This window comes from Pundamilia nyererei, unplaced genomic scaffold (genome assembly GCF_000239375.1).
Source record: "Pundamilia nyererei isolate P.nyererei 1_Seehausen unplaced genomic scaffold, PunNye1.0 scaffold00014, whole genome shotgun sequence".
Taxonomy (NCBI): domain Eukaryota; kingdom Metazoa; phylum Chordata; class Actinopteri; order Cichliformes; family Cichlidae; genus Pundamilia; species Pundamilia nyererei.
Window position 1 is genome coordinate 6,399,234 of NW_005187415.1, and position 26,010 is coordinate 6,425,243.

Below are 26,010 nucleotides of genomic sequence, written 5' to 3' on the forward strand. Positions count from 1 at the left end.
ACAGACCAGAGAGGAGCATATCACATGATCATAGTGTTAAAGCACAGAGGGATGTCCAGACTAAATTAGCCGATCAGAGGGTATCAGCTTGCAGCATCTCTGCAGGAAACTGCTTAATACTGTAACACTGCAGGTTGTGTTTCTGCCAGCCTGTCTGGACTACCTTGGCTGTATGTGAGTGCATGTGCTGTGCAAATAGGGCAGGCATACTTAGTGCTGTCACCTTATGCAGGGATGTGTATACGTGGCTTCTTTCAAGTTGTCAGATAGGCTAAGGGAACACAGTAAGATTACAATGCAGGGATTAGAGGGTGAGAAGTCCTTATGTTAAAAAGACCTGTACGTGTGTGTGTGTGTGTGTGTGTGTGAGTGTCAGATAAGAGGCTGCTGATTCCAGCGTGGAGGCGTGTCTCGCTTAAATGCACGTGTATGAGAATGAGAGAGAGAGATGTGGGTTTGAATGAAAAGTGAGGATATTTTTGAGTCTGACAAACTCGAGTCTCATGATGTTTTGAAGCATGGAGAGAAAAGAAGGGATAAAGAGAGAGAGAGGGAGAGAGAAAACATCCATCCCCAACAACGTGACTAATGTGTCCCGGATCAAATTTATTCCTTAAATACCCGCATCCTACCACCAGCTTTGTTTTATTTTAAACGTGCTCTTCTTTTAGATATAAATCCACTGTCTCTGAGTAGAGTGCTGGAGCCACTACTACTATGTGCATCAGAGATGTGTGTGTGTGTGTGTGTGTGTGTCCATTTATACACTAGAACGAAGAAGGAAACATTAATAATGGATTAGCAGCCCCATTAGACTTGCTGTCTGCTTTCTCAGGCCCATGTCTGTGGACACAAATGCGCACACATGCACTTGTGTTTTCATTACTTGAGAGAACATCGTGTTGACTTGGATGCATTTCCTGCAGACTAACTGTAACAATAACCATAGCGCCCTAAACCTGACCTTGAACCAAATCTTCACCTTATGCAGCACATGTTACATGTAACACACTTGCTTATAATCTGACTGTTTTTGCACATTTACTCGTGAGAAATGCGAGTACACACACAGTGAGTGCATGAATGAGTGATTAAGTCAACGACTGAGTAAATCTTCTAATGCCCAGAGGGAGGTGTCTTAGGAGAGATATGAGTGGTCAGGGTCTTTTCTAAGTGCTGCTGGGAAATGGAATGCTGGCTTCCAGGCAGTCAGGTGACCTACGGCCATGGTGAGCGTGGAGTCATGTGATCATAATAGGAAAGAGATAATAGAAGAGCGAGGGGGTACAGTCAGCACTCACATGGATGTTTTGTGTGTCGATTGCTAATGGGCTATCGCTGGGCGAATGGTTGCTGCAGGATAAAGGGATAAGATGTTACAGGCCATAAAACACTCACACCCTCCCTGACACACATTAATGCACTTCAGAAACACACTAAACCTTTCCGACATCCCCCTCTCCTCTCTCTCTCTCTCACTCTCGAAGTCATATGATATAGATGAGGCCCTGGGTTATACAATATGACAGTATGAGATCATCACCTCAGAGATTGTCCTAATCTCTGAAGGAGCTCACAAGATTTTCTAATAGCTTTATAACATTTCCGAACGCTTGCTCATTGTGACCGAGCAGCGCCGAACTGTTTGAGCGGCTGTTTGTTTGTCAAAGCTGGTGGTCTAAACGGTGATAGTTTTTTTTTTATTTCTTTATGAAAAATATTCCCATGTACACACAATTTAACTGACTTCAGAACTACAATCATTATAAAATAAACTACTACTCAAACTGGGGGTTTAGTAGTCGTATCATTGAGAAATTCATTTAAGAACCTGAAGGTACCGCAAGTGGAGATTTATTCTTTTAGAAACACACAAAAGGAACGAAGAAAATTCCCCCTCACATTTACACACAAGTGCTTGAAATGATCAAATATTGCATAAAAGGTATTTTTATGGTGATTTAACATCATAAAATCTAAATTAGTTTATCTAAAATACCATACAGCACTTCTTTTTCTACTTATTGGATTTAAAAGTTTCCATCTGTTCACTTAAATTTTCAGGAATTTTTCCGGTGCGCCACTGTGTCCAAGGTTTTTGGGGTGGTTTGTGGGGCTGTTATCAAATCAGACTGTGTACTGGAGCTTTAAAACCATTTGAATGATTGATGGCAAGTGTCTCGTCTGTCTCAGATGATTTTGCTAATGCACTGGATGTTTTGTGTTGGGTCGGATTCATATTCAAATAGAGTACTAAAATAAAACAATACAAAGCTTAGAAAAAAAAGAAGAGCAGATTAACAGCATTTTATGAAAGACAGCGTTGATGTTTTGGACTGAAAAAATAAAAGAGTTGAATGATGTGCCCTCATTGGACCTCTTTTTAAAAAGTGGTTGCCTTGGCGATAATCCCTGTAACATTATGGGAGTAGGTGTCTAAGCTCTGACGTCTATAGCCTCTAAACCACTGCCGTTTCTTATATTTTTAGACTGTATACTGTGGTGTCTGCACCTCGATGGAGACGCAGCCCCGTGTGTCAATCCTGCTGCTCTTTCTGTGCTCATCTGTAAACCAATCTGTCAGTTCACTTTCCCATAATTTCATCCTCTAAAAGGGTCACCGACGTTATGAAACGACCTGGATGTGTCACGACTTCCTGTCAAAGCACGCATTTCTTTTTGTCCCACGTTAATTGGAGCACCTCTTTCATTTTTGTTTTAATCCTTTTCCCAAATCTGGCTCAACTTGCTTGTAACTGCCAGACTTAATAATTTAGAGAAGTTTAGACTTTTTTTTGGGCCTAAATCCTGTGAGTACTGAGGTGTCGTCACCTTATTTTATCGTCGTCAGGCAGCCGTGATTTTGTTTATTTTTGGGGAGCGATGTGCTGAATGTGTCAAATATGGTTCGACACAGAGCTGGTGAAGAGCGGTTCAAAACACATGCAGACAAAAGCAAATAATCACACAGATATTAAGCTTACCATTAGACATTCCCACTAAAATTGATAAACAAACCTAGCACAATTTATTAAATAATATACTCCTTTAAATTGCAACAATTTAGTTTAGTTTTATTTTGTGAATATGGATTTGGCACTTTCTGTGGTGAGGTGAAAACCCTAGCAGTCAGACGATCCTCTATGAGCAATGATTTGGTGACAGTGGGGAGGAAGAACTCCCTTTTTACAGGAAGTGACCTCCAGGATGACAGGAAGAGCCCAAAGAAGACAATAACAACAAAAAGACAGCACAGAGTGATCGTTCACTTGTTTATTAGTAGGATTTTCCTGACATATTTGTCAGTGTACAAACGCACAAACGTGGGCATGCTGAAAATCTTTTACAGCAGGTCCCCTGCTAACATTGACTTTTGCATTTTTATTGAGGTATCAGTGGTTGAGCTGGAATTCCTGTTAAAATGTGTGGAGGATGTTTCTGAGAAGCCAGTATTCCACAGGAGGGAGGAATGCAGACTGTGGCTTTTTTTTTTCTCAGCTTGTTTTGGTCAACCTCCTACTGGGAGGCTGCTACCACTTCAGGTAAAGACAGCTGAAGCTTGGTGCAAGTGCTGGAGACTGCAATTCCCATTGAGAATAACAATGATGACGTAGGTGGTGGAAGCCGAGGATTTGATGTGTGTTCATTATCAAGAAGCCATTTACTGCAGCAGTTGAGTCCATTTTCACTTAGATAGCGATCGGGGGGGGGGTTAGCGTCTTATGATTTTCTGGTTCTGGGTTTTCAGACAATGAACTTCTCTTTAAATCATCCTCTAACCCTAACAGTTTTATATTTCCCAATAAAATAGTCACCCGAGTAGCTTGTCAATTGGTTGAACACTGACTAATTTTGTAAATGTAGGACTGCTGGCAAAATTTCATGAACACATAAATGCAACACAGGTGTGAATATTAGCCTTTGGTTTGAAACAGAGTGCTTCACCAATAAATATCGCACAGCTCAGGTCAAAAGAAGATCGAGTGTAGAGCTGTTCGTCACTCTGTCTAATGGATTTTTGTGGAGTCTTTGAGTTAAGATGAAAGGACACTTCTCTTTTATCCCTGTCCTTTACTAGTGTAATGCAGAAAGGTTTTCGGATAGTATCAGGTTTCCCCCCCGTTTCATCTGCACTTGTATTTCAGTACAGTATGTTCAGCTGCTGTTCATCAGTGTAAAAGATTATTGTTATCAGTTTCTCTGAGCTTATATGGAGTCATGTTTCATAGGAATTGTCATTCTCCTCCCCTCCCATTTTCGTTTCTGCGTAATCTCTTTGTTCTCTTCTGATTAGCTCTCCTCTCCAGCCCTCGAGCCTCTTCCCGACTTGATTTGATTGTAATTGCACATGCTGTAATAATGTTGTACTACTGACACAGCATTAATTTAGGAAAAACATTCCCTCCCTTCTCATTCACGTTGTAACGTTTCTCTCGGTTTTTGTGTACATGTGACCAAGTTTCCCTTTCTGTCCCGTTTGCAGGATCGTAAACTGTCCAAGTCCGAGCGTCAGCGGTTCAAAGAGGAGGCCGGCATGCTGAAGGGTCTCCAGCATCCTAACATTGTCCGCTTCTATGACTCCTGGGAGGGTCCCTGCAAAGGAAAGAAATGCATTGTTCTCGTCACTGAGCTCATGACATCTGGCACGCTAAAAACGTGAGTATATGAGGGATAGAATTTCTTTTCCAACATGTTAATTTGCTGACTTTTAAGATTAAGAAGCTGTGCAGGAATCTTCTGAGAAGCCAGATATTAGGACACCAGACCCATGTGCATGAACTGAAAACTATAGCTGTGACTGAAAGGTGATGTTAACACCCACACTTACAGTAGAGTCCATTCTGACATTTTTCTCTTGAAGAGCACTGTCAGCACAGATGATGACTCACCTCCAGTCTTTCATTGAAATGTAAAACACACACACACGTGTCGTCCTCTTTGCTATTAAACTGATCTGCAGTCTTTCTCTCTTTTCATATGTTCAAATGGCCTTTCACAGTACTGTTAAAAGCACCTCACATCCTGATGTTTCAGTGCTGATTGCAGCTGTGAGTCAGCCAGCCTGCCTGTGTTAAGTACGGTATTTATGTCACTTACATCACCACAAAGGGTGAAATGACGCAGAATCATCAAAACTTTGATGCAGTTTTTGAGTTTTTATTTATTTATCTTTTTGGACACCAAACAGTTGAATAAAACTGCTGCGGTCCCATTCGTGTCGCCGAAAATGGCTCGATCTTATCAGGGCAAAGGACACAACACATGTTGGGATCCTGTGAGGTTACACTCTCAGCCTGGGGGCCTCTGTGAGTCTGATTGGGATTTGAAAAGCTTGAGGGTGTGTCAACACTGTTATGTTCATCAACGTGTTTGAAGTAATTTTCAGCATACATATGTGACAAACTGTACGTCGATGGCCTGCCAGCTCAACGGGCAGTTGTCAGTGTCTGCCTCTCAGACTGTCACCCCACATGCCGTGACTGAATGCCAGCCTCTTTGCCGATTAGAATAGATGTGCATCTGTGTTTGTCAATGCTATTGTTGAGCTCCTGACACAACAGAAGGCTAAACGTGGGGTGACACAGCCTGCGTCATACAGTACATCATGCGACACTGGCCCACCTGCCAGCTGCTGCTTCTGCTGCACATTCCTCTCATTCCCGACATCATTCAGGAGTGACACTGGTCATCGTCCACTTAGTTTAGGTTAAAGTGACAGAGAGGGAGACAGAAGACTACAGTGTGAGAGAGTTATGCGCAAATATTCTGATGAATAGACAAACGGATACTTAGACGTACAGTTTGAAAGCCGCTCGGTAGAGTGACAAACCTGTGAGCAAAGCACTAACAGCACTAACAAGGACCGTAGCGCCCTCCACTGGAGGACTACAAAAATTTCATACTTTTTTTTTAACAGAGAAGCTGCGCAGACACGCTCAGTCCTCTGCATACACCACAGAATAAACACACATTTAGCAAATATAGTTTTCTATTTTCCAACTTTTTTTGGAACTCCCCACTACCTACTGAGTGAGAAAAGAAAAAAGAGAGAGAAGAAGAGCTGTATCCTTTTTCTTCTTTTTGAATTTTACATGATTAAATTAAATATTCAGAAAAGACCTCAGTCAGAAAATCCAAAAAACTGCTTGGATCCAGAAGTGTGTGCCAAACAACTATAATATACTCAAAGTAGTAACAAGTAACAAGCAGTGCATTGAACTCTTATAGATACATGATGCATACGTGATATCAGGATTGCAATTCTGGTTACTTTTATTTTCCATTAATGTGTTTTTATGCACATATTGAAACAAAGACGCAACATCGTGTTTACCAGAAGACACTCCCATTTGAAAAACTGGAACCAGTGAGGGGAAAAAATACTTGCAAAAGAATAATTTTATATCAAAATTGTTGCTGATTAACTTTTTGTTGATCGACACAACAAGCTTTCTTTGTTTAAGACTAAATGGAGCGGATGGATGTGCCCTTATGAAGAGGATCAAGGCATCCGAGGGGTTTGGCCGTCATCCAGAAAAATACTCAGAAAGGAGAGGGACCGCTGCACGCTGAAGAGAGGGAAAAAGAAAGGGAGATGATGGGAGGGTGATAGGGGAGGAAGATAGGATGGAAATACTTGCCACCATGGAGTGCCCTTATCTGTGTGCATCTGTGTGTGTAAGAAATGTTTATACTGCTGTCATCTTTTTGTTTTGTAAAGGTTTATTTTCGGAAGAATACTTGTCTGTTCACAAATAATAAAAACTCTATTCACTGCTCGTGAGAGCCGCACGTTCGTGTATCTACAAGTGCTAATTTGCGTGCTTGGAAACATAGCGTGGCTGAGTGAGCGTGCAAGCTCGCTCGATGCTTTGTTGCGGCGTCACTCTGCATGCCACAGCATTTTCCCTGTCTTTCAACGCTGTTCTGACTTCAGAACGACAAAAGAAAGAAAGCAGAGGGGATGGGCGAGGAGGGGACTTAGGTAAGGGGGAAGAAGAGGATAAGGCGTGTGGCTTCTTAAGAGAGACATCAGAGGTAGCAGGAGAGATGCAGTATGATAGAGAGAACTTAAGTTATTCACATGCACATTTTAAGGTTTGTTCACTTTAATAGTCCCTAAAATTATTATTTATGCTCTGCACACTGAAAGCCATCTCCCTGTGAAAAACAAATTGAATTTACCCAGATTTTTAAGGCTTTTAATGACAAACCATAGAAAAGCGGTTAGAGGATTAAAATAAGAGGCATATAGAAGACTTTGATTGTTAAAAATCAGGGTAAAGACTTTACTATATAGCAGAATAGCTGAATTAAAGTTGTTTTTTAATAATTAGCCATCTATCTGTTCACCCATCTATCCGGTTCACAGGGGGGTGGAGTCTATCCCAGCTGTCGCGAGACAGGATGCACCTTGGGAAGATTTAGTCAGTCTATCAAAGGGCTAACATAGGAGAGACAGACAAAGATTCACACTCATATTCATACCTACAGCCAATTTATAAGCACATATGTAACCAGCATGTCTTTGGACTGTGGGAGGAAGCTGGAGAACCTGAAGGGAATCCACACAAGCACAGGGAGAACATGCAAACTCCACAAAGAAAGGCCCCAGGCAGCCTCAGGAATGCATGCAGGATTTTAGAAAGAAGTATAGGATGCAAATATCCAGTGTTTTTCTCTGGGAAGAAGTTGAGTAGAGGTATAAAGTGGCACCAAATGGAAATGTTCAGTTAAGCCCAGCACTCAGTGAGTGTACTTTCCATTGCTCGTTAATGGATGCTTTCTGCTCCGTCAAAGATACTGGGTCACAGCTAAAAGTTGTTGAGCCTCTGTGGCTGTAACACAGCAGTCTGTGGCTTAAGCACACCGCTCTATTATGGTGTAATGCTCACACGGTGTTATGTGAGAATTACTTGTCAGTTAGGACAGAGTTGCAGGTGCTGAATTATTAGAGCAGCCAGTGACACCGTGGAGCTGACGATAATGCTGGAGTCAGACTTATTGATGTCGCTCTGCATCGGGTCAGCTGTCTGGAAGCGGAGCTGGAAGAGGGCATTGCTGGCTGAGACAGAAACATTGTTTGCAGAGTCAGTCTATAGTTCAGTCAGCTGCCTGCTATTCACCAGATCCATGGGGACATTTCTGAGCTAAGCTTGGATATTGAATTAAATACACTAATTAGATCAAAGCCACGATTACTTAGCTCCTCTGCCTGCTTTAAGGCTGTGAAATTAGCACACCATGAAGAAGACTCAGGAGTACGCCCTACCTACTGTGCTCATTGGTCACATTTGGCACAACACCAAGAAGAGGAAGACGCACATTTCTCTGTAGAGTTGAATTGATTTTCAGTCAGCTAATCAAGACAGACAAATGTTTTCTGAGTGAGTTCTTAGAGCTCTTGGAAATAACAAGAACTGCCTCTGATTTAATCAAAAACAAAATCAATCAAGTGCAGTGCTTTGCTAAGAATAGGAGAAATGTTCAGTCTAGATTCACAGTACTTTGCTGTTTTGTTGTAACATTCCTGTGGAATTTCCTCTCATTTTCCTCGCACATTCCAAAGACTTACAAACCAGGTGGATCGACTCAATCCCCCACAGGTGTGGATCTGAGTTGGATCTATGATGGCCTGGCAACCTGTCAAAGGGTGTTTCCCTGCTTTCCACAGGGTGTTCACTGGGATGTGTTCCAAGTTTAGTGAAGAGAGAGAAAAAAGAACTGATGCAGAAGTAGATCTGGCTGAATTATAAGCAACGTAAGATACAATCCCGATTCATAGAAGCCGGTGCAGGCACATGTTGCATGTATGGGACAGTAGTCGAAACCTTTTGATTGCTGTGTACAGTTGCCTTCGGAGAAAACAAGTAAATAACAATCTGCTGAATAAAGACAGAGATTATCAGTGCTGGCTGCTAATTGACTCTACAGCTGCTTTCAGACATTTATGTGCAGCACTACATGTTTCTGCTTTTTTACTCCCTTATTCGGTACTTGCATAGCTGTGTCTTTCATAGTTTTTTATGCAGAGTAGAGCAGCTGCATTAAAAAAAGTGATTTTCTGTAGCTTTTGGTTTTACACAGTGTGATATTCTGAGAGGCCATATGCTGGCAGCTAGCGTGCCGGGACAAAGGCCACTTGAACAAGATACAAGAGCTGAATCTCCTCCTGTGTGCATAATCGTGACCACTTTCTCTTGCTTTGCAAAACACACAGTTTCTTATGTGAGATTTCTTTGTCCTGCAGCTACCTGAAGCGATTCAAGGTGATGAAAATCAAAGTTCTGCGTTCATGGTGCAGACAGATCCTGAAAGGCCTTCACTTCCTGCACACCAGAGCGCCACCCATCATTCACAGAGACCTGAAATGCGACAACATCTTTATCACAGGGCCCACGGGCTCGGTGAAGATAGGGGACCTGGGGTTGGCCACGCTGAAGAGAGCCTCTTTTGCCAAGAGCGTCATAGGTAGGACGGTGCATACGCAGCATCCCAAATTCTCAGAAATGCTAAGACACAAAAATGTGGTTTGCGAAGGCTGCGAAACTGAAATAACTGGGATCTTTTATTTGAGCTCGCTGCGGCGATAATAACCACTTTACATGCATAGGCACATTATGTACACGCCCACTGTAGATAAATTTTACTACTTGAAAAATGTCTGGTTGTTAAAGCGAACCGCAGGCATGTGAAAAGTGATACGGCTTCCGAAGAAACTGTTAGTAAGTTGAGATTCAGTTGTCTGGAAATGTAACCGTTACAAACACATAAACCGAAAGTGCACCGCACTCGGACAATGTTTATGACACATACTTTGAGTCTGCAGTTTTCCCTCGTAATAACCTGGGTACCTTTCAGTAGTTTTGTTGTACAGCTGACCACAGGTATTCAAGCTCTGCTCGCACAAAGTACGTAAATATACACTCTTCTCTGCACTTGAGACAAGAATGAGAAGCTCAGTAAATCTCACTGCTTCTTTGTAGCAATTAGGCAAACCTCAAGTATTCAGGCTTCACTTCCACAAACTGAGTCTGTGGCAGCACTAAGTGGATGCAGGTTTGAAATTTTAGCCCTTTTATTTCCAGCTGGAGTTTATTAGATTTCAATCTCTGATTTTATGTTTAATCATTTTTACAGTATTTGTACATCATGGTGTGCAAGTTAGGAGCATGTCCTAGCATAACATACATGTTTTTCTCCACTTTCTAATCACCAGGTACACCAGAGTTTATGGCTCCAGAGATGTATGAGGAAAAGTATGATGAATCTGTAGATGTCTATGCTTTTGGGATGTGTATGCTGGAGATGGCTACCTCAGAGTACCCCTACTCCGAATGCCAAAACGCTGCCCAGATCTACAGACGAGTTACTAGTGTAAGTGTGCATTCTCTGCTCAGTCTGTACCTGCAGGTGCATCAGCTGAGAGTGGTAGGAAACCAGTTGGTCCCATTTATGTTGTATCTAACCGTCTCGTTTGTTGTTTTTGCCTCTCGTCTCTATTTTCCGCTGTGAGCCACTCCTCCTCACCCTTGTTTACTGACTGTATTAACAAGTTTGGCATGAGCTGCAGAAGATCCAGTCATATGATTGTGTTTTTGCCCTGATTAGTCTTATGCTTTTGCTTATGCTCTCTCCCTCTCACACTACATTGCAGTTTGTCTTGCGAAGGGATAAAAGCGAACGGAAAGCACTTTTCCCAAACGCAAATCTGAAATCGATAGTCAGTCTATAGTTATTTTAGACGAATTGACACTTATTGAGACGCTTTTATTCCACTTAGTGTAATGCAGTATAATTAATTCAACTGTCCCATAAACACTAACGCTGTGAGCCGAGCTGGGGAGAGTACAGTTCACCTCCATAAATGTCAGCAAAAGCAGTGAGAGTGACACACTGCGCTGAAATGAAACCGTGCATGAGAATAACGTATTTTTATCGCCCGCCTGAGGGAATAGGCCACACCCCCAGCGGGGAGGTAGTGGGAACACTGGTAGCACTCTGGGGCGTTTTTGAGGTTGCATTTAATCAATTATCAGGTTTAAACAAAGGTTCTGTGTTTACTCTTTACTCTTTACAAAAGAGATTTTTAGTTCAAAATACAATGAATGACAAAAAAGTGATTTCTTTAGTCGGGGGGGGGGGTACTCTAGGCCTCAAGGTCCTGCAGGTTTTAGATGTGGCCTTGATCCAACACAGCTGAAGTTCTCCAGAGGCCTGATAATGAACTAATCATCTGATTCAGGTGACCCAGGGTGAGATCTAAAACCTGCAGGACACCGGCCCTTGAGGCCTCGAGTTACCCGCCCCTGCTTTAGTCTAATAAAAGATTAATTTGGTTTTGAAATGACAAATTTAAGAAGAAGAAATATTTCCAGTAATGAAATTTTCTGCGTAATGAAAGTAATAACATGGGTTTTATGTTGTCTGGTGAGTTTAGTTATTTGTTGAGTTATTGAAAATGTCTTCTGATTGCCACAAATTACATTTCAAAAAATGTACTGGCACAAACTCCTACTTTTTTCTTTTCTTCGTCTGGCATCATCCCATCCAGTCAGATTTTATAAGATTTCTCAGATTTGTTAATGTCCCTCCTTTTCTAAAATTTAGTTGACAGTTGGCTGGAGAGACAGACAATAAAGCAAATGCAGAGAGGACCAGATGCAGGCTGTTTTAAGCCTAGTGCTGCTGAGGTCATCACCCCAGCACACACACACACACACACAGACAGACAGATGAGCGCTGTCTCCCTCTTTTCGTCACTCGACTCAGCTCTCTAGATGCTGACAGTGATGCTTAATAGACGTGAGGAATATTCTTGAAATCTCTTCTCATTTTCAAGATCTGAATGCAGGACAGAGGGGCCGAGTTCAAAACAAAAGCCCCGTCTTTGTCGTGGCTCACAAGTCCAAAACATAAATCTAAAACTGAGGCCAAAATGCAAAGTGCCAAAAATCCACAACACATGGGGGAAACAATACAACAGGACAATGAACAAATGAAACACATATTGCTAATTTATTCAAGGACAATGAGAGGAAACAGGTGAAAGTAATTGAGCGTAACAAAACACAGGAGACAAAAGACTACCAAAATAAAATAGGTGACCTGCTACACCCAGATTTAAGATTCTGTCACACCTAAACTTGACACAGAAAGACACAAGAGGGATGTGGTAGAAGGATAACATAAAAATTTCCAGTGATGTTTACCAGAATGCTAATGTGTATAAACAGGAACTGGAGGAAAAAACCCAAATGGAATATTAAACAAACAAGAATCAGAGTCTTAAATTTAAAACCGTCGGTCCAGGACTCAGGAACATGACACTTTGTGTGTGTAATGATTCTTGAAAATGGAACATTTTTAATGCTGCTAAAGTATCAGTGCTAAACAAATAGGATGCTCAAACACTCTACAGTTATTTTGGAATTCCAGGCTAACGGTGCATGTCGTTGAATTAAAAGAAGTTTATCATTTGTTACGGATGAGTGCAGGATCCTCTCCAGCTTAAACAACTGCTGCTGTTACCTGAGGAGAGTCCAGCTTTAAAAATTAATAACTTAATAGCCACACTAGGAGCTGATTGGCTCTTATCTTAATAACCCATGTGTTAAAACTCTAATTAATGTGCATTTAGATTCAATTTAAATGTTCATTTCAGCTTCTTTTAGTGTCCATCCATACAGTCCAGCCCATTCAAACTGAAGGGATTTGGATTAGGATTTCCTCCCTGTTTTTCTTCCTTCTTTCATCGTTCAGTCTTTGAATCTCTTGTTTTAATTTAAGAAGCTTCCTGGGCGGAATAAACTCAGACAGTATATTTCAGTCCACATGTCCGTCTGGCTCTCTGCCTCTCTTACCTTCCTGTTCTTTGATTGGTTTTTGTCTTTCTTCTCTGTCTCACAAAACCAAAATCGCATCATCAATTTGATCAAACTATTACATTATCGTAGTGATGCTTTGTTCTGCTTGTTTCCCATGAACTGGACGTAACTGGCCAAATAGCTAACGTCAGTTGTTGTCACGCTCAACACAGTGGCAACGCCAGGGTGCCTCGGTCAGCTGCTTCCTTTCATTTCACTGCCAAATCCATGCAACCAGCTCTCCATCCTCCATTTCTCCCCCTGTAGACCCTGGTCATGAGTTAGTTAACCCCTGATATGTTTTAGCTGAAACAGATGGAGAGAAACTCAACTCACTACCTCTTGTAACCAGATGTTATTTCATTGTCTGCTGTCTGCAGCAAGCTGCTTCGGTAGCTCCAGTTGCTCCTCTGCCTTTGCATTTACTTCCCCTCCCAAACAAAAGATTCGAACACCACCGGCTCTTCTTGCAGCCAGAGCTGTGTGCTGAGATGACCCTGTTGCTCGCATCCTCTCACTGACATCACATTGAGCCAAGAGCCTAAAACAGAATATTTAGAGCAGCCTCGGATGCTCCTCTCAACATTTCCCAAAAAGCATCTATCATGTTAACAGTAGCATATATGATATAAGAAAAGACAAATAAGGATCACATTTCCACTTTTAAAAAGTTTGGCAGGAAATTCTGTTAATTGGTTCTTTTCTAGAAATAAAAAAAGGCTCTTTGTATGATTTGTGCGTCACTGGCAGGAAGATGTGTTGGGTATGCTTTATGGCTTAGCTTCTTATAGCTTGACAAATTGTGTTGTTGACATGCTTCGTTGTCCTTCTCATCCTGGAACATTCCTTGCCTCCAATCAGCCTTATTAAACTAAAATCTAGCTTTCTCTCCATCCCTCTCCCCTTCTTCTTCTTCTTCTTCTTCTGTCAGGCTTAATAGCATTACGTCCCCTGTCAGTCCTAACTTTGTTTGGCCCTGGAATCTCAGAGTGTGTGTGTGTGTGTGTGTGTGTGTGTGTGTGCGTGATGGGGAGAAGGAGAGAGATAGGGTTGTTATGTAATGGTGAACTGGTGGGGTAGCAGGAGAGAAACATGCCAAGAAACAAAAGAAAGGAGGAAAGGAAGCTGGAAGAGCAGAAAGAAGTGGTCATTTGCTGGTTTGTGTGTCTGACAAGCAGCTGTTAGTCAAACAGAGTAGCCTACAACTCTTTGTTTTTCCAAACGCATCAGTCAGTCACATTTCTTTGACTACTTTCTTGGTAAGTGATAAAAAAAAAAGATTTGTTCTTTCTCTCTAATCTTCTTCCTGCTGTTCTGAATGTGTTTTTCTTGCTTCTGTGCAGTTTGAGATTTGCTCGACTCTGATTGTTTTACCAGCCAGTTGCATATTTTTAATAACTGCTTTTCAGATGGGCACCTAGGAGATGCAAGACTGAACATGCAAGACTTTCTTGTCTGTGGTTGCTTCAGTCTGTTTTGTTTCTCTGTAGTATAAAATGGATTTGAACAAAAGTCCAGCTCATTAGGATGCTTTCTGCTATGCTGTGTGGCTTAAACTAGATGGGATTTCAGGCGTCCCTTGTTCCTGCTGCAGTTACTTCTAAGTGCTGAAAAATCTCTTACTCTGTAAAACCTGTGTCCTGTCACGCTAACATCTATTTTCCACTGTTTGTGTCTTGTGTATTTTTTTTCTTTTAATGTTTTTTAAACTATATTCTTTTTTTCAAATAATTTGGGAGTCATTCCCAGTGTTTGCTAGGCCTTGGAGGGGGCTGCCCTTTGGGTTCCTGCTGATTTGTTCTGTTGATGTGCTCTTAATTGGCTCTGAAAGGCTCCACTTCATTATTTATACCTGATGGGACAACTGGATTTATGTGGAATTTAACCCTGGGTCAAACTATTACTCAATCTCACAGTTCAGAACCTCTTGTCTGTCAGCTGTTTAAACCCTAAACCTCAATTGAGTATAAGTAGTGCAGGGCTGATAATGCAGTAATACTTTGATCATTCACCAAAATGCACAGAGACAACACAATAGCTCAGCCCAATTTAAACTATTCACATTGATCCGAACGCTTCCTTCAGTGTTCAGTTAAGTTGAGATCTGATGACTTTAAATGTCACAGCATAATTTTCTCCCCAAACCATTCAGTGGTGCCTCATTACCTTTGGATGAAGACATTAAAGACACCCCTCCCATCAGGATTGACATTTTTCATCATAAGCTAAAAACAACCATGTGATTTGTAGTGACTGCTTACTTAATTGCTAAAGACATGCAAGGGAAAGAAGTGGTTGGAGATGTGGCACAACCAAAATAATTGTGACCTTGTGTAATGAGCCTTTGAAGACAGGGACCAGTTCTGGAACCACTCGCAGTCAGTCTGCAACCAGTCCGCTATCAGTTTGTGATTGAATGTGGTCAATTTTCAGTTACATGCAGCCTGTTTCTGATAATACTGCATTTATTTATCTGTTGAGCTTTGCATAAACAGAAATTCACATTAACTACTTGGATTCAGAGTCCTTCCTGAACAGAAATTCCAATAGAAAAAGTGACAAAGTTGTGCAGGACAGGGATTTAACTGCAAAATGACACAGGCGCTTGGCAGCCTTGCTTTTGTATAGGAAGGAAACCACAATACAACCTTCTGGTGATCGGTTGAGTTAAGCTGAGCTGAGCTGAGTGCCCTGTTCCAAAGAAACACATCAAAGATGAGTTGTGCTCATCGGCACAGATTTACTCAGACTGATTGCAATGTGTATGTATTCTGTTTGTGTTTATAAGTTCAACAGCACTTATTTGCAAACCTTCAACAATCTGTCTGAGATTGATTGCAGTTGGACCAGAGACCTGTGCAACTGAATTTCAGTCAAAAGTGAGGGTGTTACAGAGCTGCCAGATCACCTCAATATGGGGATCTGGTGTTTAGGTTTTGCATTTAATTGTCATTCTGTATCTAAAATGAATAAATATGCCAACTTTATGGTAAATCTCATCTATTTAAGGAAAGAGTTTAAAGGTGCCTACTACACATGTAACCTTAGCATTCTTAGGAACTGAGACGTAACAAACAGGGTAGGACATTGGTATTTAATGGATCTAGCTATATGATTATAACATCGTTTGAATTGATTTTACATTGATCACCGTGTCATTATATGCTTTGGTTGGTAAGTATATATATATATATGTAAGTAGCAACAGATATCATGTTGAGAAGTGGTCACTCTAAATTTCTGGCACAGTCAGAATTTTTCCAGTCAGGCTGTTTAATGGAAAAATTGTTCTAGTAACCAGTTTTGAACTGCTTGCAGGAGCCACTGCCAAAGATACAGTCACACTGGTCATGATTTGTCTGGGACAGCCTAAAATCACACAATGCTCTTTTTATCCTTTATGTGTGTGCTTGTTTGACTTCTCTGAAAGGTTCCTTCCCTTCACTGCTCTTCTATTTTCGCTTTGCAGGGAGTGAAGCCTGCCAGCTTTGACAAGGTAGCCATTCCCGAGGTGAAAGAAATTATCGACTGCTGCATCAGAACTAACAAGGATGAGAGGTGAGTCACAGACAAAAACCATTGATGCTAAATGTGTATCTGGGCTTGGTGTGATTTCTTGGGCTGTGGATGTTTGCATGTTTGCAAACTCAACAATTAAAATGGCCTTATTTAATCGATTCCATTGTTATTTAGTCTCTTCATGGGTAGACAGATTGATCCGTTAATCCTCCTCTAAAAAAAAGGTTACGTTTTCTTAAAAACTCATGCCTTCTTGGTTAGAAATTAAGAAGTGCTCTGTTTTCTCTGCACGTGCTGTTTGCCTGCCAACACTTTTACCACAGTCTCTCGTCTTCTGCTTCACAAGCTTAACCAAAGCAACTTTACCCCTCACTCTCATACTCGATCTTCTTTTTTTTCTCTCCAAATCTTCTTTCTCCAAATTATCCAGATTCAGTTACTGTATCTTTTTCATATTTTTCTAGGAAACCAATAACCATTTTTAGCATTGCTGATGTTTTTTTTAACTACTTTTCTTTTCCCAGGAAACATTTGGAGGCTCCAAAAGTGATTGCACAATTTTCAAAGCTATCTAAGGACAACATGTCGTCAGCATGTTACGATTCCCAGAAGATTATTCAAATACCTTGTCTTTCCTCTTAGCTCATGAGTTAGGGATCAGCTCACAAGGGATTGCAGGTCTTGAATAAATTGATATCAAGTGGTATCTAGAAATAATTCCAGTTCACTCTCATTTATGGTATAACTCTCCTGTTGAATCTCCAGTGAATATATTGTACTGAGCTTGATCCATCTCGCCTTGTTTCTCTAGGTATGCCATAAAGATCCTGTTGAACCATGCCTTCTTCCAGGAGGAAACAGGGGTCAGGGTTGAACTGGCAGAAGAGGACGATGGAGAAATGATCGCTATTAAACTGTGGCTCAGGATAGAAGACGTGAAGAAGCTCAAAGGTAAAACATGATTTTATCATTATTGATGATGCCATTATTCACATCACAGGACAAAATCTGACTCTATTTGTCATATGTGTTCAGATATAAGTGTGTAGCCGTTTTTCTTAGTGGTTCAATATATTAAACTGGTCAAAAACCAAAGCGCATGTTTTGTTGGACAACCAGTAACAGTACATTAATACTATAGGTAATTGCCTGATTGGCAATTTTTAACATGTTTGCAGGAAAATACAAAGACAACGAAGCCATCGAGTTCTCCTTTGACCTGAACAAGGACGTCCCCGAAGATGTGGCCCAAGAAATGGTGAGTACAGTGAATAGGAACAAATCCATTTATTACTCCATTCATTGTGGAATAATGGATGTCAGAGGGAGAAAATGATGGATTTAGGAAGGACAGAGGAGATATATGGGAATGAGGAAAGAAATATATTGTAATGAGAGATGGAAATGGGACATTCATTCATATAGGAATGATGAATGGCGTTAAATGGAGTTGTGCCTTTTTTTTTTTGTGTGTGTCTCTGAGTGACTTCTCTTCAATCCCGCAGGTTGAGTCTGGCTATGTTGCTGAGGCTGACCATAAGACCATGGCCAAGGCCATCAAGGACCGCGTGTCTCTGATCCGGAGGAAGCGAGAGCAGAGGCAGCTGGTACGAGAGGAACAGGAGAAGAGGAAGCTGGAGGCAGAACAACAACAGCAGCAGCAGCAGCAACAGCAACAACACGATACACACAAAGCTTCACACACACAGGTCTGTCGGACTGACGCATTAGTTTGGTGTCTAAGTTAAAAAGCACTTTAATAAGTCTATTGAACCAGCAGACTGATTTTGGTGCAGTTTAGTATTCTTTTTAAGGTTTGTAATGAAAACAATTACTTAGCCATCTACTGCACAAGCTCAAGAATTAGGATAGGTAGGTAGATAGGTGTATCTACCAGGAGGCTGAGGGGTACCACTGGCAGCCGCAAGTGTTTTTTTTTTTTGTTTTTTTTTTTGTTTTTCAAATGATTACAACCAACCAAAAGAGTCTCGAAGAACAGTTCACAGTAAGGATTGGGACTTACTATCAAACATTTGAAGGTGGCACATCCTCTTCTGATGTAGTCATGGTTACAAGAGCACACTGAGATCTGGTATGTTAGGTTTTTCACTTTTTAGTCAGTTACTTAAAGCCCTGTTTTTCCAACATGTAAGCATATCAGTCATTTCTATCCACTGCTTGCTCTTCCTATCATATGGTGGAGTCATTTTTTTTTACATTAGGGTCAGAGAAATAGGAGTTTTATTCTTATTTTGCTTCAGTTTGACCCTCTCCTGTGCATGCTTGTCTGCAGGCAGAGACCGAGGAGACCGAAGTGGAGCAGCACCAGCTTCTCTATCAGCAGGCGAGCATCTCACACACATGTAAGTACCCAGATAAGGAGGTCTAGTCTAAATAGTCGATTTCAACAATTGTTATATTTGCCCACCAAGGCCAGGAAGTTTAAATGTTTTCCTTCAAATCAGAAGCAGCCATTCTTGGTCCACTTTTCAAATTCGATACAGTATTTAGAGTCGGGCATTAGAAAAGTTTACTCCAGTAAAAAGTCTGTTTTTGTGTCCCTGTCAGCTGAAGGAGGCGTGGACAGTGGCCAGGGTTCCTCTGTTTTCTCCTCAGACTCCCCCCACCTGGGTCAGCTGACCATGTCGTACAGCTGCACCCCTTCTAGCCAGCCTCCTTCCCAGCCCCAGCCCCAGACCCCCTATCCCCCCACCCCCTCCGCTACCCCACAGCAGCACCCGGGCTACGCCCAGCCGCTGCAGCCAATGGTAAGTGGAGCTTTCATTCAAATGAGTCACTACACGTGACAGTCATGCCACATCGGTGACGGTTAGAATGTTCTCGGTGCTCACGGATGTGATTAAACATGACTCGTCAGTTTGCAGTGAGCGCTGCGTCATGTGTTGGAGTGGGAGTGAGTTGGAATGAATTTTGCGGTGTTTGGAAATGGTGTGGGGAATTTCAGCCGCCTGAATTTATAAAAATAAAAGAATGTAGTTAATTGGCTTTTACTTGAAGATGATAACTTTATTACACTTCAGGAAGATAAATAACACAAGGCACTGATTTGACTTATTCTTCACTGAGGCATGCAGCCTTCAACATTTAACCCAGTATGGCAGTTATAATATTTCAGCCACTTTAATCCATCAGTAAGGTCAAACATAGTCAGACGTATTATGTCTGTACTACCAGCGTAGTACCATATGTCATCATCTGTACCTTGGATGTCAGTGAGTACTCTCTTTATTCCAAAAAAAAGCATCTCTCATTATCCGACAGTTACCACCTTTCTTCTCTGTCTTTAAACCCTGCTTTCCTGTCCTTGTGTCTCTATATATTTTTTCCTTTACAGTTATAAATTTCATTTTTGCGGTCATTCTGTTATTTCTTTCTGTTTGGTGTATTTCATTTGTTTTATTCATTCATAGTCGGGCACATCTGTTTGGACACACGTCAAACAGGAACATGTTGAGATCACTCGCAGGTCATTATTTATTTACAATGCATTAGATATTTTTTCTCAAGGACCTGACATAGTTTTATGCGCTTTCTCTTAGTGGCCAAGATTTAGATCTAGGTTGACTTATTTATATCTGGAGCGTATGAATCACATTTCTTGTTAAAAGTAGTGGTAATGGAGAGTGAACGTTTTCATTTTAATTTTCGCCATTACACGCGATGACTTCTGGTTTCTATGCCCTCATCTGACTTCTAAATTACCAGCATCCACACAGACTGAGACTGCTGTTGTTCCCCTAGATGTACACCGATTGACTATATAACTAAATAATGTCCTTTCAAGGCTTTCTTTGAACTGCAACTGAATTACTCAGGAAGCTTATTTTCTCATCAAAGCCAATTTTTGGAGGTGGTGAAATAGACAGACTGGCTTGTTTCTAACATCAAATGAGGTCCTAATGAGTTATTTTGAAAAATCATTCTTTGCTCTATTTGAAGTCTGACATATTTTTTTCTGTTTCTTTAATTTACAGTTTATTTTTGTGTCTTTGTGATATTTGTGAAACTGGACACTTTTAACGGTATGATAGATGACTTGCAAATGATTAGCTCCATTGAGAAAGTTGTTGTTTATAAATCTGAAACATTTTCGCTCACAAAATAACTGTAATTGTTTTGTTGGGTTTTTTTTCGATGATGTAAAAACTGTAAAACTGTGGCTTTTATTTATGGTATGATTTGGTTTTTATTTTAAGTTTCTCTATAACTGCTGCAATCTGTGTTTAAGTACCTTTTCTCCTGCTTTTTTTTTTCTTTTTGTGTTTGTTTTTCATGTTGGTCACTCCCTCTTCCATCAACCTCCCTGGCCTGCAGCCTGTGTCGCACCACCGTCGATGTCGTAGCATGTCTGTTTGCGTTCCCCCTTCCTCCTACTCCTTTTCTCACGTTCCTCCGTCCCTGGTTGTTCCTCCAAAACAGCCCGCCACACCTCCAGACCTGTCCTCCTCGTCCCCTTACACCACTGCCTCATCATGCACACCTCTCACATCAGAGAGGGACACATTCACTAGGTGCCTCTCCAAGGCCCTGGAGACAGTCCTGCCCCTTCACTCTGCCTCGTCTCAGCCCAGGGCCAGGCAGCGGCGGGCCAGCCTACCTGCCCTGTTCTCAACCCCTGTAGGTTCTAAAGAGATAATTGGGCCATAGTGGTGGAACCAAAGAGGACGAGAGAGAAAAAGATGATGGACATGGGCCACATTGAGTCTGAAATGAAAGATTTATAAAAATGCAAAATTGCATTATTGAAAAGTTCCAAGTGATGCTGCATATGGAAACACAATATGACACCATGTACATATTACTAACTGATGCAGTTTGTTTCAGTGCTGATTATTTTTCTTGGTTACGATTTGAACATTTTTCTGGTTTAAGCAACCAGGATAAGGTCCTTTGTTGATCTTAAGAAATGTACATTTGCACTATTAAATATAGAAAATATACAAGCTCATTGCTTCAGAGAAATTCAGTAAAAGTTAAAAGTTACATGAACTAGATGTAGTATGCTTAGATTAGCGCTACTTAAGTTCTCAAACTTCCTGTAAGGGTTAGTGTAGCAAGCCTGTTACACAAAAATACGTGTATTACGTGTTCACTTTTTTTTCCATTTAGATTTTCAGACTCTTTTGTGAGTCTTTGATTCTAGACATACCTCTCTATAAAACTCTCTCTGCCTCCACTGGCCACCGCATAGTCCTATTAAATACGCAGTGATTGCACTTTACTTTAACCCTGCTCTGTAGTCAAATGCTCTAATAAAATGTGCATCCTGAATCAGGAAAACTGGTTACTTTACAGCAATTTGGTATAAAAACAATGCAGGATGTTCCCATAATATGCAGAGACAGCGAAGATGTGACGTAGGTCAGCGGTCCCCAACCTTTTTTCCGCCACGGACTGGTTCAATGTCAGACAATATTTTCACAGACCGGCCTTTAAGGTGTCACGGATAAATACAACAAAATTAAATGATACGACCAAGACAAAAACTGTGGTATTTTGTAAATGTAATAATAAACGCATATTCGCCGTGTAATTTTGTAACTTTATTAGCAGCGTCCTCCTTAAATGCGCCAACAACATTGAGAGTTGGCACATTTCAGGACGAGCTTTTCCTCTCTGCCCCCTAATGCTCTCTGGTCACAATGGTAACGCGTAAACATTTCTTTCAAAATAAGACGCACAACTACAACACGGGAAAAGACCTAGGGAAACAGAGTTAACAATAAAAGCCCTGAAAACCATAAATTTCACACCCGAGCCTCAGCTCTCGCGGCCCGAGGCTTGGGGACCGCTGACGTAGGTGATGGTTGAAGAATCTGTGAGAAGATATTTGCACTTTCTGGTCTACCTTTTCTTGCAAGCGGCAGCTGGCTGCTTAAAAGGTCAACATTTTGCAGAGATATGTTTGAAATAAAACACAATTTTCCTGATTGCAGATGCATTAGGATAATGTCAACCTTTGAGACAACCTTTCCTCTCTTTGCATTTTATAACTCACTTTCTCTCCACCTGTGATGGTGTATATCTGTCCTTTTCTGTCTTGTCTTTTGTCTTTGTGCTGTAGCTGTGTGTGACTTGATCTGTCTATTGTAACCAGTTTCCCATCTCTTCATTACCAGTTTGGTTCACTTTGTTAAACAGCTTTTAACCACATAATTTTCCTTTAAGTGTAGAAGGTGACTACCCCCCATCCCCCTTTTTATTTTGGGGTGTTCTTTGAAATTATGCTCTTTTTCTCCATTTCATTGGGCCTTTACTGTGGTTCTGTGTCATTCTCTCTGAGTGTCATTCTTAAATCCATTGTATCTCACTGTCACAGCAGCATTCAATGCCACACCCTTTCAGCGGAGGACCAAGCACAGGAGGAGGAGCAGGAGGGAACGTCCCTCTTCCAGCTCTCCCAGACCCCCCGACTATTTTCTTCCCCTCTATCCCTGAGCGTCCCATTTCCTTCTCACCTCCTCCTACTGGGCCTCCAAAGGCCTACAACACTCAGAGACGCAAGAGCACTTCCATTCTCGAGGCGCATACCCGACACTTTCAGCCTGCTTACCCTCGTTACGGGAGCAGCCTCCACCCTTTTTCTGGCATGGAGGGCGTTGAGGCTCCTTCTCTCTTCATGGTTAATCCTGGTTTTGCAGCAGCTGCTCAAAGACTTGGTGTTGGGGAACCCCTCCATCTCCCAGGACAATCTGATCCAAGTTTTTATGGGTTCAAAGACATGAGAGCAGAGCACGAGGAAGCAGTGAGGAGACTCAATCTAAATCAAGCAGCCTTATTGGACCATTATGAAGCAATGGCATATGGAGGCTACCCAATGACTGCACACCAGCTTTTCCATCAGCAGAGGCAGGCAGCAGCTGCAGCTGCTGGTTTGGGTTTTGATCCTGGTCCTCCATCTCAAGCAGGGTTCTTACATCCTCATATCCTGCAAAGAATGAGTGCACACAGTCCAATACCGCCACCCTTACCCCCCATGAGTGCATCCACGGTTGGCTCTATGTCTTCTTCATCATCCGAGGGATGCTATGCTCCACAGCATGCTTCCTCATCCTCCTTTCCTATTTCTGCACCTCCAGTAATGGCCGACGCCCCGCCACCTACCGGAAGTGTTTTTGAGTTTCATTTAGCTGCAGCCGCTGCAGCTGCAGCCGCTGCTGGAGATCCAAGCCTCCTGGCATCCAGACTTTACCGGGCCAGACGGAGTTCTATGGATCTCCCTCTAGAGGACAGCCCTGGGACGGGATCCAGTGGCTCCGGCACATATAGTCGTCTGCAGCCAGTGACAGAAGAGCTGTACTCTTACGTGAGTCCGGAGCTCCCTTTACCTCCGGGAAGTCTCCTCCTTCACCACGCAGGTTTGACTGTAAAAGACAGAAGTCCCGATCCTTCTAGCGACTCTCTGACCTCCTCTGATGCAGGAGAGTTCCAGTCACCACCTCCGCCACCTCTTCCTCCTTCCTTCGAGTTCTCAGCTGCTCAGTCCATCCCTCGCTCGTCCTCCACTGCGCCTTACGATTCACCAGGGGGAGTTCTTCACGCAGATCCCCAGGGGCATCCGCCTTCAGTGCAGAACTTTCTGCCCACCACACCATCGTCCGAGCTCCCGCTTGGGGGGTCGTCATCAAATCAGCTGGAGTCTCTGATCCAGAGCTCCTGGGCCCGGCACGGGGGAATGGTGCCAGCTCAACCTGATATGACATACCACGAGTCACTGCTGGCCATGCAGGCCGCTAACCCTCCTCTGGTACAATGTTTAGAACTAGAAACCACACCTAGACCTCTGGGTCAGTTACTAGTTTAGATTTTGAAATTTATACCAAAATTTTACATAGAATGTTTTGACTGGTGGTTAAAATGTAATTCCTAAATTATGGTATTTTCTGCTTTTGATTATAAATTATTAACAGCTCACAGATTGACAGTTTTTTTTTTTTTATATATATTATCCTTCTAACAGTCTTGTTCTTGGACCCCGTAGCCAGTAAATAATTGGAACAATGTTGTGCAATGTAGCAAAGGAAATTGAATTTTATTGGTAATCTGACCCAGAGTCTGTTACACCAATCCCTGTTGTTTTTTTTCCTCCATATTTTATTTATAGTATTTTTTTTCTTTATGTTATCTTGTAGTCTTTGTGATTTAATCCCCCCTTTTCTGTCGTGCAAGCACCACAGAGAGTCTGCCTTTGTAGTTTCTTCATTCTTCAACAGCATTAAAGGAAAAGGGGTGATTCTTTCAAATATTTTAGTTAAAAACATGAAACCAGAACCATTTAATTTTAAGTTTAACATTTGAGGCATTATTTTTAGTAAATGGATAATTACGTTGAAAGTAAGACTCTTTGGGACACTCTGTGGTGTAAAAGCTTTATGAGCCGAGTCTAAGCTCCCTTCTTCTCTGTGTTTATGTTGTGAATTTATGGTGTTATCAGTAAGTAATATTTTGTCTGTATGTTCATATATGAAAGTATATGAGAAATGTGTGTTTGTGCTGGTATACTGTGTCTACAGTATACTTGAATTTTAGCCCATACAAATCCAAAGTCAGTTTGATCTGGAGTTTAAAGGTTAATGGTTAAGATGAATAATCTAGATGTACATTAAAAAAAAAGCATCTTTAAGACGTCGACGTGCGCGCATTTGATATCATTTTATGACATTTAACGCAACGTCTGAATTCACATAAAGCTGTAAGACTTTGCTGATTTGTATGCTTAAACACACAGAAACATACAACAAAACTAAAGGAGGCTTAGACAAAATAGCAATGTAACCATGCAGAGAGACGTTCATCTGTGTGTTTCACAATTTGTGTTGTAAATGCTAAAGAGCTTGGCTTCGAGCCAGTTCTTTAATTTAACATATTATGTAATCATTTCCTGCCCACAATGAAAATCAACTTCCTACACAGGGTTCAAAGGTCACAGCTGAAATTCTTTAAACCCTTAGAACGCTGACATTCTTGTTTACTATCTTTCCTTTATTCATTTTCATCGTTCATCAGTAGCTCTTTTTTTCCATCTCATTTATATTAAGTTCTTGATCTTTTTAGCAACGTTATTTATTAAATATCGCGTATGTGCAACCTCTTATGTGTTTGTGTTACTCCCTGTAATGTTAGAGAAAGCTAGGTAGTCGTACGTCTGGTGCAACGTACCATACTTGCGTAAGCTTTCCCCATACTTTCTCAGGACGAGCTTCACGACAAGTATACAGTTGCTTCCGGCCTTCTAAGGGTTCAGTCATCAGTGGATTGGTTGTAGTCATCTCTGTGCTACTGTAGAGTATTTGAAGAATTCATTGAGTGAACACAGGAGCCTGTCAGGGTGATGACCATCGTGAAATTTAAAGGATTGAAAATCAAATATACAATTGAAATGATAAGTTGACTCAAAAGAAAGCCTGCATCATTTCAAGTGAATCAGACTTTCTGTCAGAGTCAGAGGTAGGGCCATGACAGGACATGTGGTGTTAGGATGAAATCTGAAAAAGCAGCAAGTGTTTTAAAACATCTTAGTTAATTCATAGAGAGTATTCCAATTTTTACTCTGTGCTCTGTTGGCTATATAACACCTTTTTATCATCACTGTTAATGACTTAGG

The 26,010-nt window shown here is 41.5% G+C and overlaps 1 protein-coding gene and 1 long non-coding RNA gene across 2 annotated transcripts in view; both read left to right on the forward strand.

The window, feature by feature from the left end:
• wnk1b (WNK lysine deficient protein kinase 1b) overlaps positions 1–26,010 on the forward strand; it is a 94,211-nt gene that overhangs the window by 40,785 nt on the left and 27,416 nt on the right. The window contains exons 3-13 of the mRNA XM_013908763.1: positions 4,484–4,656; positions 9,251–9,471; positions 10,220–10,377; positions 16,336–16,424; positions 17,197–17,336; positions 17,564–17,643; positions 17,891–18,094; positions 18,679–18,748; positions 18,954–19,153; positions 20,721–21,023; positions 22,726–24,153. Of these exons, the coding sequence (XP_013764217.1) occupies positions 4,484–4,656; positions 9,251–9,471; positions 10,220–10,377; positions 16,336–16,424; positions 17,197–17,336; positions 17,564–17,643; positions 17,891–18,094; positions 18,679–18,748; positions 18,954–19,153; positions 20,721–21,023; positions 22,726–24,153 (3,066 nt within the window). The remainder of the gene's footprint in view (positions 1–4,483; positions 4,657–9,250; positions 9,472–10,219; positions 10,378–16,335; positions 16,425–17,196; positions 17,337–17,563; positions 17,644–17,890; positions 18,095–18,678; positions 18,749–18,953; positions 19,154–20,720; positions 21,024–22,725; positions 24,154–26,010) is intronic.
• Positions 18,066–19,073, forward strand: LOC102196221 (uncharacterized). Its single transcript, XR_311506.1, has 3 exons — positions 18,066–18,094; positions 18,679–18,748; positions 18,954–19,073. It is a non-coding gene; the product is annotated as an uncharacterized LOC102196221 (long non-coding RNA).